This window comes from Meriones unguiculatus, chromosome 15, assembly GCF_030254825.1.
Source record: "Meriones unguiculatus strain TT.TT164.6M chromosome 15, Bangor_MerUng_6.1, whole genome shotgun sequence".
Classification (NCBI taxonomy): Eukaryota; Metazoa; Chordata; class Mammalia; order Rodentia; family Muridae; genus Meriones; species Meriones unguiculatus.
The window spans coordinates 61,294,034-61,309,478 of NC_083362.1; the positions used below are offsets into that span (position 1 = coordinate 61,294,034).

The 15,445-nt window shown below is 36.8% G+C and overlaps 1 protein-coding gene across 2 annotated transcripts in view; it reads right to left on the reverse strand.

Moving 5' to 3' along the window:
- Positions 1 to 15,445, reverse strand: part of Usp37 (ubiquitin specific peptidase 37) — a 70,234-nt gene that overhangs the window by 31,734 nt on the left and 23,055 nt on the right. For both annotated transcript variants that reach the window (XM_060368632.1, XM_021664474.2), the window contains exons 9-16: positions 15,348 to 15,445; positions 13,320 to 13,404; positions 10,330 to 10,488; positions 6,404 to 6,535; positions 6,126 to 6,249; positions 5,352 to 5,542; positions 3,411 to 3,528; positions 2,090 to 2,169 (exon numbers count right to left, since the gene is read on the reverse strand). In XM_060368632.1, coding sequence (XP_060224615.1) covers positions 2,090 to 2,169; positions 3,411 to 3,528; positions 5,352 to 5,542; positions 6,126 to 6,249; positions 6,404 to 6,535; positions 10,330 to 10,488; positions 13,320 to 13,404; positions 15,348 to 15,445 — 987 coding nt within the window. The remainder of the gene's footprint in view (positions 1 to 2,089; positions 2,170 to 3,410; positions 3,529 to 5,351; positions 5,543 to 6,125; positions 6,250 to 6,403; positions 6,536 to 10,329; positions 10,489 to 13,319; positions 13,405 to 15,347) is intronic.

Sequence of the window (15,445 nt, forward strand, 5' to 3'; positions counted from 1 at the left end):
CGAGATCCAAACTCACACATAAGGAAAATAAAGAAAAGAAAGAAAGAAAAATGTAAAATAAAAGTAGGCAGTGTTTTGGAAGACTAATAATTAGTACTTAAGATTCAGAGGCATCTATTTTGTGTAATGAGTTTAGAACAAATTAATAATACAAGTACACTATTGGGGAAAAGAGAGATCTCTTTTCCTAAGTATTTTCTTTTATTTACATGAATTTGACTTTTTAAAAATTATTAATTTTTAAAGACACAATTTCTCTGTGTAACAGCATTGGCTGTCCAGAGACTTGCTTTGTAGACCAGGCTGGCCTCAAACTCACAGAGATCCGCCTGCCTCTGCCTCCCAAGTGCCAGGATTAAAGGTGTGCATTACCACCTCCCAGCTAATTTGAAATTTTTTTTATTTTATGTGCATGGATGCTGTTCTTACATATTATGTCTGTATATCACTTGTGTTCCTGGTACAGGAGGACATCAGAAAAGGGAATCAAATCCCCTGAAATGGAGCTACAGGCAGTTTTAAGTACCATGTGGGGTAGGTATGGTGGCCATCCCAGTTTCCTGTCCATCCTAGCACTCAAAGCAGGTGGATCTATGCAGAGCCCAGCATGGTCTACACAGTGAGGCTCAGGACAGGAAGGGCTATGCAGAAAGAGCTTGTTTCAAAAACAACAATAAAACCATATGGGTGCTGGGAATTGAACCCAGACCCTTCAGAGGAACAGCAGTGCTCTTAACTGCTGAGCCATCTCTCCACCACCTCAGTATTTTCAACTGTATACAGTTAGTCACAGCCAGTAGTAATTAATCTTTTGTCTTCAAATTTCTTCTTTCCACCATACTGCCTCATAACATTCATAAATAGTTTCTTAAATTAAAAAACAAAAATAAAAATAATACTGCAACAATTTATAAAGTAATTTCTCTGAAAACTTATTTTCTAGAAAGGAATGCATTATAGAATGTAAAAGGACTTTTCCCTGAGGCCTACATTCCAGGAACTCTACATTTACAGAAAATTGAAGCTAATAAAAGAAACTAAAGCTCTCTAGTGTGGGCAGAGCACCACATAAATATTTAATGTTAATAATCACTTGTTGTGGCAGAGAGAGATCTAATCTTGGGAAGCACTAAGAGCTATCTCGTAATCACGTCATAATTTCTGCAACTACCTTCATCGTATCTTCACAGTACTAATACAACGTAAATTGATTTCATCCAAGGCAAAAAATTAATCTTACCATTGTAAGAAATATACTAACTTATAAATCCTTTGAAAAAGAAATAAGAAAAATGAGGTAAGTTGCTCCACGGTCCATACTGCGTCTGCAGCAGATTTTTCCTGATAAAAATTTAAAATCAGATATGCTCCCAAATCTAAAACTTTTCATGAGAGAACTTACAAAATGCTACAGTGAAAAATTTCATATTTATTTTATGTGACAAGATGTAGGCAAAAAGCAGGGACACTAAAAATACTATATAAATTATCTTTAGACTGTTTAATGTATACATGAATGCAAATGAGCTTTGGTGCTTAGGCTGCACACATCCCACCCTGCGATCACTACATATGTGCAAATATTACAAAATACAAGACATTCCTGACTGAAGCATTTCAGAAGGGATCCTCAAACCTTGTAACATAACGATATTATTGAAAGAAAACTCTAGAGCCAGTGTTACTAACTATATCCTCTTTTTGTCATCTTCCTGAAACTCAAAGGCTACTTTCTCCAGTATTCCAAATTTTGCATGTATGTATGTCTAGGCATTGGTTCCCTTAGAACTGAAGTTAGATGGTTGTGAGCCACCAAATAGTTGCTAGGAAATGAACCCAGGCCCCCTTCCTTTTCTATGCAAGCTTTCCTGATCTTTACCAATTGATAGTGTTGTGTGTCTCTCAAATTTGTTTGCTTATTGAATAAAAACAAAACAAAACAAAACACCAAAAAAATTTTTTTGTTTGCTTATTTATTGGGTTTAGGGATCAAATCCAGGGCCTTGTGCAGATAAACACTGTATTCCTAAACTCTATCTATCCCCAGCAGTTTAGGAACATACAACTTTTAAAAGGCAAGCAAATTTACCTGGGCAGCCTGTTAAATTTGTGCCTGACAAGAGCACACTTTCCACCACACTTTTCACAGGAGTATTCAAGTTCTTCTGCCTATAAAAAGATAAAAGAGGAAAATAAGGATGAAGTTGAAATGGCATTAACCCACTAAATACAAATAATCTTTAGTCTCATTAGTTTAGTGAAATGACAACTCTGAACCAGTTTAAATGCTGTGTCTTGAGCCATGGAATTACTAAATTAAGACCTAATCTTTAAGATAGTTATTTATGATATCATGCCTTCTATTTTCAGAATTCCTAATTCCTTCTTTACCAAGGAAACATCTCAATTTATGATAGTAACTAGACTCTAATGAAGCAGATCTCAGTTTTTCCCCAGGGATACATGAGAGGTGCTGCCAAGAGTCAATTCAGATTTTAATAGTTGGCTATAGCAGAGATAAGATCACCTTCAGGTTAGGCGGAGTTCCTGGTCTGTTAGGTGTAACTCTACCCCTTTCTTACAATGGAACTCAATCTTCTGGTGACAGCCCACTAAGAACAACTGCTCTAAAAGGACCAAAGTTTGGGGTGGATATCATTACCTAGAGAAAACTGAAACAAGAAATCCTTAAAAAAGCGGGGTACAGATACATAGGAAAATGTTCAGTGTACGATAATAACAGGAATAGTAGAGAATGAGTAAAACAACAAAGAGAGCAGTTATCTTTTGATGAAGCAGAACAGTCATCACTTAAAGAACAGAATTTTTATTAAGCTATAGAAAAAAAACCCTGCCAGTTTGCTCTAACAATTCAAGGACCAACAATATAGATAAATTCCCACCAGTTCTAAATTCTGTCACAAAATAAGCCTATGTCCCAGAAGCTGTCTGAGCATCACACACATGCCCATTTATCTATAGCTTTGAATAAACCTGATTCTTCCTTCTTGTTCCTACTAGGACATATAACCAAAGAAAAGAGTATATTTTCATTCCTCAGCTCTCATAACAACTCATATAGTTATCTCTGAGTTTAATCCATGTTGCCAAAATTTTAGCAAAGGTCATTTCAAATGCTTTGTATTCATATTTATTTACAAATAAGAAATAGCTTATAAGGTTGTCTAAATCCCATTCAGCTAGTCATTAAATCTAAGAAGTCAGTTTTCTTTAAAAGCTTTAATCAAGTTTTCAAATTTTATATTTAAATCATATTTATAAACAATTTTATTCATTAGTTTTCCCTGTAAATAATTTAGTCAAAACACTACCTTGACAAAACCTCAACTTCAAACATAGTTATCTATAAAATATAAAATTGAGTTATATGAATATATCAAAGATATTACCCTAAAGAAAAGATCAAGAGAATCTTGAATTGAACGAGGTGGGAGCGGTTTTTTCCTTCGAGGAAGATCAATGGAGAGATCATTAAACTGTTCTCTTTTGGGAATTGTCTCTCCACATCTGTAAGGATAAGAAGAAATTAGGGTAGAATTTAGAAGATAAAAACACAAATATACTTGCTATCTTCTTCCCCTACAGAGTTTACAGTCCAACATACAGGAAGAGCATAATATAATCTTGATGACTGTCTTTCATTCAGAAGCACACCTTTATGACTTCTCTAAGATGTCTTCTGTTTCTACCTCTAGACCCAGATTAAAGGGCTAGGGGGATTTGCCCATACAGATTATCTCCTGTTTTTAAAATAAACAAAAAATCCAAAGGTAAGAGCAGTAGTCTTGACTTTATTAGCAAAATTTCCATAGTCAGATAAAAGTCTCATCATCCAGAGGAGTGACAGCTCATAGTCAACATGGAGTTTATACACACTCAAAAGGTATGGGCCTATATAAAGGCAAAGATCATAGTAGAATCTTTCCTGTGTTGGAGGTACCCAGTTACTACTTGTTGAATGAAAAATATATTCTTATGACAGTGGTCTTTAATTGTAGCAGAAGGTTACTGTTGCTGAAAGTTAAACAATATCAAAGGTGCTGAAAAGACAAATGAAGAACACTGAGCAAAAATCACCTTTCAAAAAGTAGGTAGCACACACCTTTAATCCCAGCACTAAAGAGGCAGACGCAGGCAGATTTTTGTGAGTTTGAAGCTAGCCTGGTCTACAGAGTGAGTTCCAGGACAGTCAGGGCTACACAGAGAAACCCTGTCATGCAAAACAAAACCAAACCAAACCCAACCCAAAAGATTTGGTTCTAAGGGCTAAAGAGTGGGCTCAGTTCTTACACAGAACTCAGGTTTAATTCCTAGCACACATGTTGTTGCTTACAATCATCCGTAACTCTAGCTCTAGGGGGATGTGATAGCCTCTTCTGACCTCTCCATATGTGTACAAAACACTCATATACATAGAATGAAAAAAAATTAATTTAAAAAAACAAAACAGGTCAGCCAAAACAACACAGAGACTCTGTCTCAAAACACACAAAGAAAAACCAAACCACCAATCAATTAATCATTAACTATTGAGTTAAAACAAAAGCATATCAAATTTGGTTACGGTGGTGCATGCCTTCAATCTCACCAATTAGAAACAGGCAGATCTCTGAGTTCAAGACCATCCTGGTCTACAGGGTGAGACACTGTCTCATAAAACAAAGTGTATCAAAAACGATTTCAATTATATTTGGCTCTTATCTCATCAAGCATTGTTATAGACAGACTAAGGAACCAGAAAGATGGGTCAACTGGTAAAAGAGCTTGCTGGGAAAAAAAAAATGCCTAATAACTGGGGCTAGAGAGATGGCTCAGCCATTAAGAGAACTGGCTGCTCTTCCAGAGAACCTGGGTTCAATTTCCAGCACCCACATGACAACTCACAACTGTCTGTAGTTCCAGTTCCAGAGGATTTGGCACCTCCCACAGACAGATGGACATTCAGGCAAAACACCAGTACACATAAAATCAAAATAAATACAATATTTTTTAAAAAAGACTACTAAACAAGTTGGGTGTGGTGAGGTCTCTGAGTCCGAGGGCAGCCTGACCTGTATGGTAAATCTTGCCTCAACTGTCAGGCAGCACCTGGGAGCTAAGACAGGAAGATGCCAAGTTCTAGGCCAATGTGGGCGACACAGTAAGACTTTCTTTAAAAAATCCAAGCTCAAAAGAATAAAGGGTTCAAAAAAAAAGTTTTGGTACAATTTGTGGATTTGTATTTTCCCTACAGGAGAGAAAGGAAAGCAAGTTTTGGTGTGTGATAAGGAAAGTTTCAGTCAGCTTCCATAACAAACTAAGGAGGACAAGCTTGCTCAGAGATTACGTACGCTTTACAGACAATAGAGTGCTGAACCTCAAACTCCAAGTTCGTAATAACAGGGCAAGTGAACACTTTGGTGGCTGAAGTGTCTGGGCAATTTTCTTCTCCAAGGACAGGCTCTGTCTTCCAAGTTTTATTCAGTTTTTCCATATCTTCCTTCAGCTGATCTAAGCACTGACTTAAAAATTCATGAGCATCCTAGAAGATGATAATATCTGTTATCAGAGCAAAGCATTTCTTGTAACGATAGCTGATTAAACTATGATTTACACAACTAAAATACCTAGAAGCCAAAAGGTACCTGAACAAGGCCAGTCTTACTCTGATAAGGATTTAAGCACTTCTACCTTGTAAATAAACACAAGTGAAAAGTCTTGGAGATGAGGCTCAGTAGAAGAGCAATCACTCTGCATAATTGACTTCTTCAATTCAAACCTTACCACCAAAATTCCCTGACAAAATAATCCCAACAGCTGGGAGGTGGAGGCCTGAGGACCAGAATTTCAAAGTCCTTCATGGCTACACCTACCCACCCACCCACACGCTATGTTTAAAGACTGGCCTAGGTTACATGAAACACTGTCTCAAAAACAAAACAAAAAGGATAAAATGCAAAGCTGAATATTGAAAATTACTATAACTCCTTAGGCTTTACCATCCAAGGTGAGCACATTACCCAAATAACATTAAAAACAAAACAAAACAAAAACCCCAAAAAACTAAGTCAAAAGCTAAATTCAATTTTCTATATCTAAAACATTTAAAACTACTTAACACTCACATTTTGCACATAGCCAGAGAATCTCTCTGCAGTAGCTGAAATAGCATTTTTAACCTTCTTAAGTAGTTCTTTTTTGGTCTCTGAATTAGAAATATCTTTCTTAATAAGCAGGCTGGCAAAACGTCTGATAAATAAAAGAAACAAAGTTAGCATATTTTAAAAACATGGGGTGACATATATGAAAGAGTAATTACTAACAACAACACATAAAAATTTAATTGCCCCAAATCCAATTATTTAAAAATCAATGAGGTTATTCAGCAAATATATAATATTACCTGATAAGTGCATTGAGTGGAATTTTCTTCCATGGGATACTTTGTTTAAGCAAATCATTTGCAAATGACTGGAGTGAAAATAGAGATTGTAAGATAGCATTCATATAGCATGTATTTCCCAAGTTGGAGAATCTGGAAAGGAAAGTGTTTGAAATATGTTCAGCATGCATAAAGGTTTCTCCATTTTGCATCAGAACCACCTGCAGGGCTTGTTAAACTACATACAATTGGACTCAGCTCCTGATTCAGAAGGTATGGAAAACATGGGGTGTAGGGAAACATACATTTCTAACAGGACATTAGCTGATGCTACTGCTGACCTGGAGAAACTGCTTTTACAACTGTATTATAACCTTACAAGACAAACTTAAAACAAGCTATTTTCCACTATTTTGTTATTACTTTCTTTTCCCTTCAATTTATGTTCTTCATATGATAAAAATATCATCCCTTTATTTATAACCATGTTCTTCATATGATAAAAATATCATCCCTTTATTTATAACCAGTAAGATTTTATTTCCAATATATCAATGGCCCTTTTTTTGTGCCTATGAAAATTTATCAACACAAATTTATCAACCTTTTATTGAATCTTGATTTTGAACCAAATTTACAAAGCCTTTTCCTACATGAAAATTACAGAGATATTTACCCATAACATTTGGAACCTGAAGAGGTTAAAGGTCTTTTGTTTTGTTTTTTGTTTAACAAGATAGAATTTCTCTTGTATTCCCTTTGAAGACTAGGCTCGCCCTGAACTCAGTGATCTGCCTGCCTCTGCCTCCCTGAGTGCTGGGATTAAAGGCATGTGCCACCAGGCCCAGCTGATTTTAAATTATTATTTTATATATAAGATATTTACAATATTTATATTATATGCTAAAATTATTTTAAATTTCATTATTATTGTTAAATTTATCCACTTTTACTTTATGTGCATTTGTGTTTTGCCTTAGTGTATGTCTATGTGAGTGTCAGATGTTGGAGTTACAGACAGTTGTGAGCTGCCATGTGGGTGCTGGGACTTGAACTTGGCTCTTCTGGAAGAGAAGTCAGTGCATCAGCCACCTCTCCCACCCTTAAATTTTATTTTTAATTACACACACATATCTGTGTTTGAGTATGTGTACTTGAGTGCAGGCACCCTTCAGAGGCCATTGGACTCCCTGAAGTTGGAATTACAGGTAGTTAAGGGGCTGAGGAAAGTGCTAGGAAAGGAACTGAGATTCTCTGAAAGAGCAGCAAGTGCTTATAATGGTTGAGCCATCTTTTAGCTTAGATTTGAAATTTTTTCAACAGGTTTCTCTATTAGAATTCTATTAGAGTTCTATTAGAATTTATCATTACATAAACTTAAAAATGAATATATCTTTTTCTTTTTTGTTTTTTTCAAGACAGGGTTTCTCTATGTACATCCCTGGCTGTCCTGGGATTGCTTTGTAGACCAGGCTACCCTCAAACTCAGAGATCAGCCTTTCCTGCCTCCCAAGTACTGGGATTAAAAGTATGTGTCACCACACTCAGCTGAATATATATTTTTCAAATAAATATCTGAATATAATTTATCTTTAAAGTCCTTCTTTATCCCTACAATTAGGACTTGACCTGCCTACATACATATCAATAATTATTTATGAATGAGACATGATCTTTGATCTTTACTATAATTTAAATCCTGACTCCTGGCATCTTTTTTACTATTTCCAAAGGAAGGTTGTGGCACATGCCTTTAACAGCGGCTCTTGGGAGGCTGAGGCAGGTGGATCTCTACGAGTTGGAGGCCAGCCTGGTCTACAGAGCAAGTTCCAGGACAACCAGGGCTATATAGAGAGAAACCCTGTCTTGAAAAACAAAAAACAAACAAGCAAACCCCAAAGGCTTGTTTGAGAATGTTTAATTCTAGTTCGAATTTACTGACAATAAACCATTGTTTACTGTCATTAAATTCATGCTGCTTTTGAGAGAATCTTTATCAGCTGGCATATTTAAATTAGTATTTCCTGCTTTTCTTTTTTTAATTGTTGTCATTATTTAAATGTATGAGTGCATGAGATCCCTTTGGTCATAAGCTACTACCTAGTTGCTGGGAATTGAACTCAGGACCTCTGGAAGAAAACCCAGTGCTCTGAACCACTAAGCCATCTCACCAGGCCTCATTTCCTAATTTTCTTACTATTGTTTTGTGGGTAACTGGCCTTCTTTCTTATATTCATTCCAGTTTTGTTGGTGGACAGGATTCCATACCCTCTTTTGTTAAGTTAGTAAGGTGAAGTCTTCAATGTAGTCAGAATAGTGATGACAGTGAGATGGGACGGAGAGGAGTAAGGTGTCATACTCTCCTTTCACTTTGGCACAAGTCTTATCTTTGTATTTGGACTTTCTGGAAGTGTTTTTCTTTTTCTAGTATTTCAATATCCCTCTTGCATATTAGTTTTCATATAATCTCTTAAACCCCGTGTCCCAACTCTGAGCATCCACAAGTTAAAGCAATAAAAAACAGGAATGGTGCAGGAAATGGGCTTAGTGTAACTAAGATATATATTAAACATTTGTCTCCTAGAGCTTATAGGCTTCTTTTATGTATTTCTTTGCACTTCTCTCTCTGTGTGTGTGCATATGTGCCTGTTTGGGAGGATTTTTGAGGAACAATAGGATTAGGTAGCTTCTATTATCCTCTAGTCTTTGAAAGTTTCTTTTCAGGTATGTCTCCTCTTAGAGGAGTCCTGGGATGTGACCTAAGATGCTGCAATTCCTTAAAGAGTTCTGAAAAGAGGAAGATTTGTTTCTAGAGATATGTATAGACATCATGCAGAAATGAAAAACACTGGAGGAGCCTGGAGTATTAAAAATGGGCAACTCATGAGACTATCAACAGAGTCTGAGTTCTGAGAGTTCATGAGACTATCAACAGAGTTCTGAGACCAGAACTACTATAAAGTATACAAGAGGATGTTACAGGAAAGGAGACAAAGATCAATGTAGAGACAGAGACAGGATGGTTTCAAAATTGTACAGGTAAGACCATTATAAGAATGTTGTCTAAGCTGCTGCTGCTGCTGCTGGTGGTAGCAGTGGTGGTGGCATACACCTTTAATCCTGGCACTCAGGAGGCAGTGACAGGCATATCTCTATGAGTTCAAGGGCACCCTGGTCAACAGAGCAAGTTCCAGGACAGGCAGGGATACACCAAGGATACCCTGTCTGGGAAAACAAACAAACAAACAAAAAAAGTATGTTATCTGGGATTGAAGAGATGGTTCAGTGGTTAAGAGTGCTGGATGATCTTTCAGAAGACCAGATCTAATTCCCAGCCTTAGTTTTAACAATTCATAGTTTCTTAGTTTTAAGAATTCATCTTAAAAGAAATCCACGAAGCATTACAAAAACAATCAAGTATCATGCTACATACCTATAATTCTAGCATTTGGGAACTAGAAGTAAGAGGATCAGGAGTTCAGGTTCATCCTTGACTACACAAAATCAAAACAAAAAAGGGGGTTTGAGAAATGATGGCTCAGTAATCAAGAGCACTGGTGGCCTTTTGAAAGTACCTGGGTTTAATTCTGAGCACCCACTATTACTAATTACTACCACTATGATCTAATTTTTGTGTTGAGAGAATATATAAAAAATAATCAATCTGACTAGTAGGCCAAAATATATAGAGTTGGAACACAGATTTGTTTTTAAGATGATATTAGAGAGATGGGCAGACAGGGAGATAGAAACACCATTTTCAAGATCTGAAAACTGCCTGGGACCAGATAATGGACTTATTGTTGCTAGCTATGACAAATCTTTAATAAGTGACCAAATTTATAAATATTTTATAAGTATAATATGCATCCTTTCTTATACTAATTTCCACAACAAATGGAGAGTGACACAGTTGAATCACTGTACAAGAAAGAAAGTTTACTGACCCCTGCAGCTGCTGCTGATGAGAGGAAAGGGGCACTCTAGGTTTGTTCCAGCCTGTGTAATCCTGGTTACACCTCAGCTTCTTAACAGACAGAGGAACTGGCTGAGGAAGAAACCCCAAGCTTCTTTTGGCAGAAGGAGTCTGACTTGAAAGATTACTCCTAAAAACAAAAAAAAAAGCAAAGTAAAAATTTTCATTACTATCTTTTCCCTCTAGGAGAGTCAAAGAAATCAATGTCTAAGGGAAAACATTGTCAAACTTAAAGGAAATATTAGCAGTAGTGAGCACTTGTAAGTCTATTCAGAAAACTTAAGGCTCAGAAACCAGAGCCTCGTGAGCATGCCTTACGTTCACTCAGTAACTGTCAAAAAAGAGAAAAAAAAAAAAAAATAGAAAGCTTAAGATATTTACATATTTGCCCTGTAAACTACATAATTCAAGCTAATGGTTTGAGAAAAACTATACAGTTTCAGTTTTCAATTTGCTTTCATATACTTTAGAAATGTCACACCAACTTACCTAGTTTTAGATTAATTCAGGCAGTATACCTTCTTCACTACATCAAATCACAGAGAAAATACTTAATTTTTTAAAAGAACAGTATTGAAAATTTATATTTGGAGGCAGAAATATTAGTGGTATTTTAATTTTTCCTATATATTGTGATTGTTTTCCAAAAAGGTTAAAGCAATTTTTATTTTTTTGAATGATGAATTTCCATCTCCTCATATTTCTATTATTTATCATTACAAGTATTAATTTTTATCATTATGGCAGCACATGATTTTGTTGCTTTTTTTAACTTGCATTCCTAATTACACTTAAAGTTAAACATCTTTGTATAAGTGAATTTTTCTCTGAAATGGTCTTCTATATTCTTATGAATTTTTTTGAGGGTCTCACCATGTATCCCTGACTGGCCTAAATTCCCTATGTAGAGGAGGCTGGCCTTGAACTCACTGAAATTAGCCTGCCTCTGCATACAAGGTGCTCAGATTACAGATGTGTGCCATAATGCTGGATAAGAATAACATTCTTGTTCTATACTCTTGGATTATAATTTTCGTGTGTATGGACTTTTTGATGCTTTACTGTGTTACTAACATCTAACTCTATTTCTCTTGCTGCAAATGTCAACCTGCTTTATTTTTATAGCATATTTACTTACTTTCTGGTAGCTTTAAAATATACTATTTTACTCCTGTGGGTTTTTCTGCTTTGTTGCTTTTCAGGATAGGGTTTTTTCATGTAGAAACCCTGTCAAGTTTTAGGGTTGTCCTGAAACTTGCTTTTTAGAACAGGCTGTCCTTGAACTCAAAGCTCCACCTGCCTCTGCCTCCTGGGTGCCTGGATTAAAGGTGTTGTCATCACACCTGGCTCCCATATGGATCTTTAATATTTGTTGTTTGGTATTTGTTGAGGTTTTCCAATGTGAGGAGTTTCAACATTTTCATCCATTATTTCTCTGACAACTTCCCTGAATTTATTCTTTTTTTCCCACAGCACTACGGTGGCATGGAGAATTATACTTATTGTTTCTTCACTGGTCTGCATTTTATGTTGTCTTGCAAAGTGGTTGGTTACTTGTCCTACCCCGGCCCTTTTACAGAGGATTTTAAAGTTCTTAATTCAATTTTAAAAATAACATCTATTTGTGTGAGTGTCCGTGTGTATGTAGAGGCAATCATTTCATGACCAGAGCAGGGCCTGCAGGAGTCAGTTCTCTTTCAACCAGGTGGGTGCTGCGGATCAAACTAAGTCTCTAGGGCTTGAGGTAAAGTGCTTTCATCCACTAAGCCATCTCACTAGCCCTCATATTCTTCATCCAACTCAAGTAACACAAAAGCAGATACCACTGTAAGGCCTAGTTTGTATTCTTGTCCTCTACTCAGGGAATACTAGGAAGAACATATCAATCATTCCAACCCTAGGAAGCTTTACAAGAATGTTTTTCCCTGGCTTGAATTTGGTTCTTCTAGAAACCAACTTCATATAGTGTCTTGTGTTCTGGAATGCCTAGCCTCCCCACGATCCCCCCACCCCCAACACACACAGGCACTTGTATCATGTGTGTGCTTGGTGCTCATGAACTTCTGTAATTTTATTTCTGAAAATAAAATTGACAGCTATGGGCCACCATGTAGGTGCTGGGAATTGAACTTGGGCCTTCTGCAATAGCAATACATATCTTAACCACTGAACATTTTCTCCAGCCCCAACAACCACACTTTTGAGAGTTTGGCTATGTAGCCCTAGCTGGCCTATAACTCACTTTATAGATCAGCCTTGAATTTGTAATGATTCTACTTCCTCTCTGCCTCTTGGGGCTAAAGGCATGCATTATCAGACTTGGCTGGAAATTAAATTTCTGAAACTTTACTGATGAAGGATGCATGTATGCATGTCTGAAGTTTTGTTTGTTTTATTTTTCTCTTTTTTCGTTTTTCGAGACAGGGTTTCTCTGTATAGCTTTGGCTGTACTGGACTCACTTTGTAGACCAGGCTGGCCTCAAATTCACAGAGATCTTCCTGCCTCTGCCTCCCAGAGTGCTGGGATTACAGGCTTGTGCCACCATGATCAGTGAAGTTTTAATGGGGGGAAAAAAACAAACCTTCTTAATTTCTGAAAGTTAACCTAATAGCTACATAGGCAACAAAAGTAATGCAAAAATGCCCCAGAGGCTTTAGTATGCCCACACTAGAGAGGATGGAAAATGTCGTGGTCAAAGGACTGTAATAATGTCAGTCAACATGAACAGCACCAGTATAAATCTTTTCAGATCTCAGTTTATTCATTTCAAAACAGATAAAACTAAAATATTTCCAGAGTACTTTCTAAGTAAAGTATCATGAAGTTATGATTAGAATTGACTCTGCTGTGCTTAAACTAGGACATTAGCTAATACAAAACCAGTCCGTTTCATCACTCAAGATTCTGAAGGGGGAAAGCCCTTCAACTTCTACACTCAGCATTCTATAACTAACGCATACCTGTCTAGGTTAGTGCCACCAGAAGAGTAGTCCTTGGATGCTGCTCTGCTCCCATAAAACGAGGATGACTGCAAAGGTAAAAGCCCTATAAAACACACCAAAGAGAACTTAATGCCTAACTGAACCATTCAAGTCCATTTAATAATATCACACAATTGGAGCTATTTATCTTTAACTCTATTTAATACATGCCCAATAGTTACAGTAACAAAGCATTGTTCTGTCTGAAAACTGTTCAAGGTCCTTTTCTATCTTCTAATCCCTTTCCCCTACTTTTTTATTTTCTAAGAGTTCTATACGTGCATATAATAAAGTCATTTTACTCCCAAATCCTTGCTCTCATCCTCTTATCTCTCCTACTTCTTCTTCCAAGAGGTGCCCCTCCTACTCCTGTGTTTTTAGGGTGTGACCCACTGGTTTGTAGCTTTTTGTGTCTTACACAGCAGTTCTTTTGTATTGTTTTGTTTTTTTCCAGACAGAATTTCTCTATGTAGCCTTGGCTGAACTGGAACTCACTTTGTAGACCAGACTGGCCTCTAACTCACAGAGATCTGCCTGCCAAGTGCTGAGATTAAAGGCATGCACCACCACCATCTGGCAAAGCAGAAGTTTATAAATTTTCCCAATTCTTCAGGACCATAGGTAAATAAATCAAACAACTGCTGATAATAAGTTATAAGTAAATTTATTTTCAAAACAATTCTTTAGTATACATATAAGTTTACCATTTATTAAAGACAACAGCAATTTTCCCAGTAATGAGATGACTTATTATGTATTTACTATTTGTATCTGCTAACTGCAAGTTGATTATAATCGCTTAAAACAAACAAGTGTTATTCATATGACCTAAGTATTAGTATTTCAGAAACACTAACATTATATTTATCATGCTTCTTTTTGTAGAAATCCCAATGATAGCTGGGTGTGGTAGTGCATACCTGTAATCCCAGCACTCTGGGAGGAAGAGGCAGGAGGATTGCTGTAAGTGTGATGTGAGTCTGGTATACAAAGCGAGTCCAGGACAGCCTGTCTCAAAAAACAACCCCAACCCCAACCCCAACCCCAACTGAAGAAGAAGAAGAAAGAAGGAGGAGGAGGAATGATAAGGAGCAACACTGACACAGCTTAATTTTAGTCACCGCTGCCCACTGATTCAGTCTACGGTCTTTGTGCTTTAACACTAGAAGATTAATTCTACACACGAAAACAGAGGGGGGAAAAGTAAATTCTGGATTTTTTTTTTTTTTTTTTTTTTTTTTTTGAGACAGGGTCTTTCTCTGCACTGTAGCTGTCCTGGAACTAGTATCATCCTACTTCTGCTTTCTAAGTGCTGGGATTAAAGGCATATGCCACATTTGGTTAAATTCTGGATTTTTAGGAAAACAAAATAACAAAAGTACGTACGTACGTACACACACACACACAGTACCACTATGTAGCCCTGGCTGGCCTAAATTCTATAATATAGCTCAGGCTGACCTAAAACTCACAGAGATCCAGCTATGTCTCTCTCCCCAGTGATGTAATTAAAGGTGTGCGTCACCATATGCTGCCTGTTGCTATTTTTTTTTTTGGGGGGGAGGTAGTGTCATGTCACCAGCTGATATCAAACTCACCACGTAGCTGAGGCTAGCCTTTGGACTCATTCTCCTGCTTCTACCTTCTGAGTGCTGAAATTATAGGTGTGTGACATTATGACTAGATAACTTCCCTTATATTATTTCTTTATATTTAGTGTGTTTGTGAGCATGCACCACAGCACACACATGGAAGTCAGTTTTCTTCTTCTACCATGTGGGCCACTGAGATCAAATTCAGGTCTTCAGGCTTGGTGGCAAGTACTCTTTAACCACTGAGTCATCTTGTCAGCCCTCTTTAAAATATTCTTATTAATAATTAGGGACAAGTTAGTGACTAATGACTAACAATGAATTATCCACTATTCCTGAACAATGTACAGACATGTGCTAGTTTAATATAATCTATCATATAAACAAATGAGAAACCTTAAAGACCAAAACTTACCTGATGTTCGATTTTCTTCTGCCTGTTTCAAACTCAGCTGCTTTTCTCTACTGCTGGTTAAATATTTTCTTGAGGGGTCTGTCATAGCTTTGTTGTTC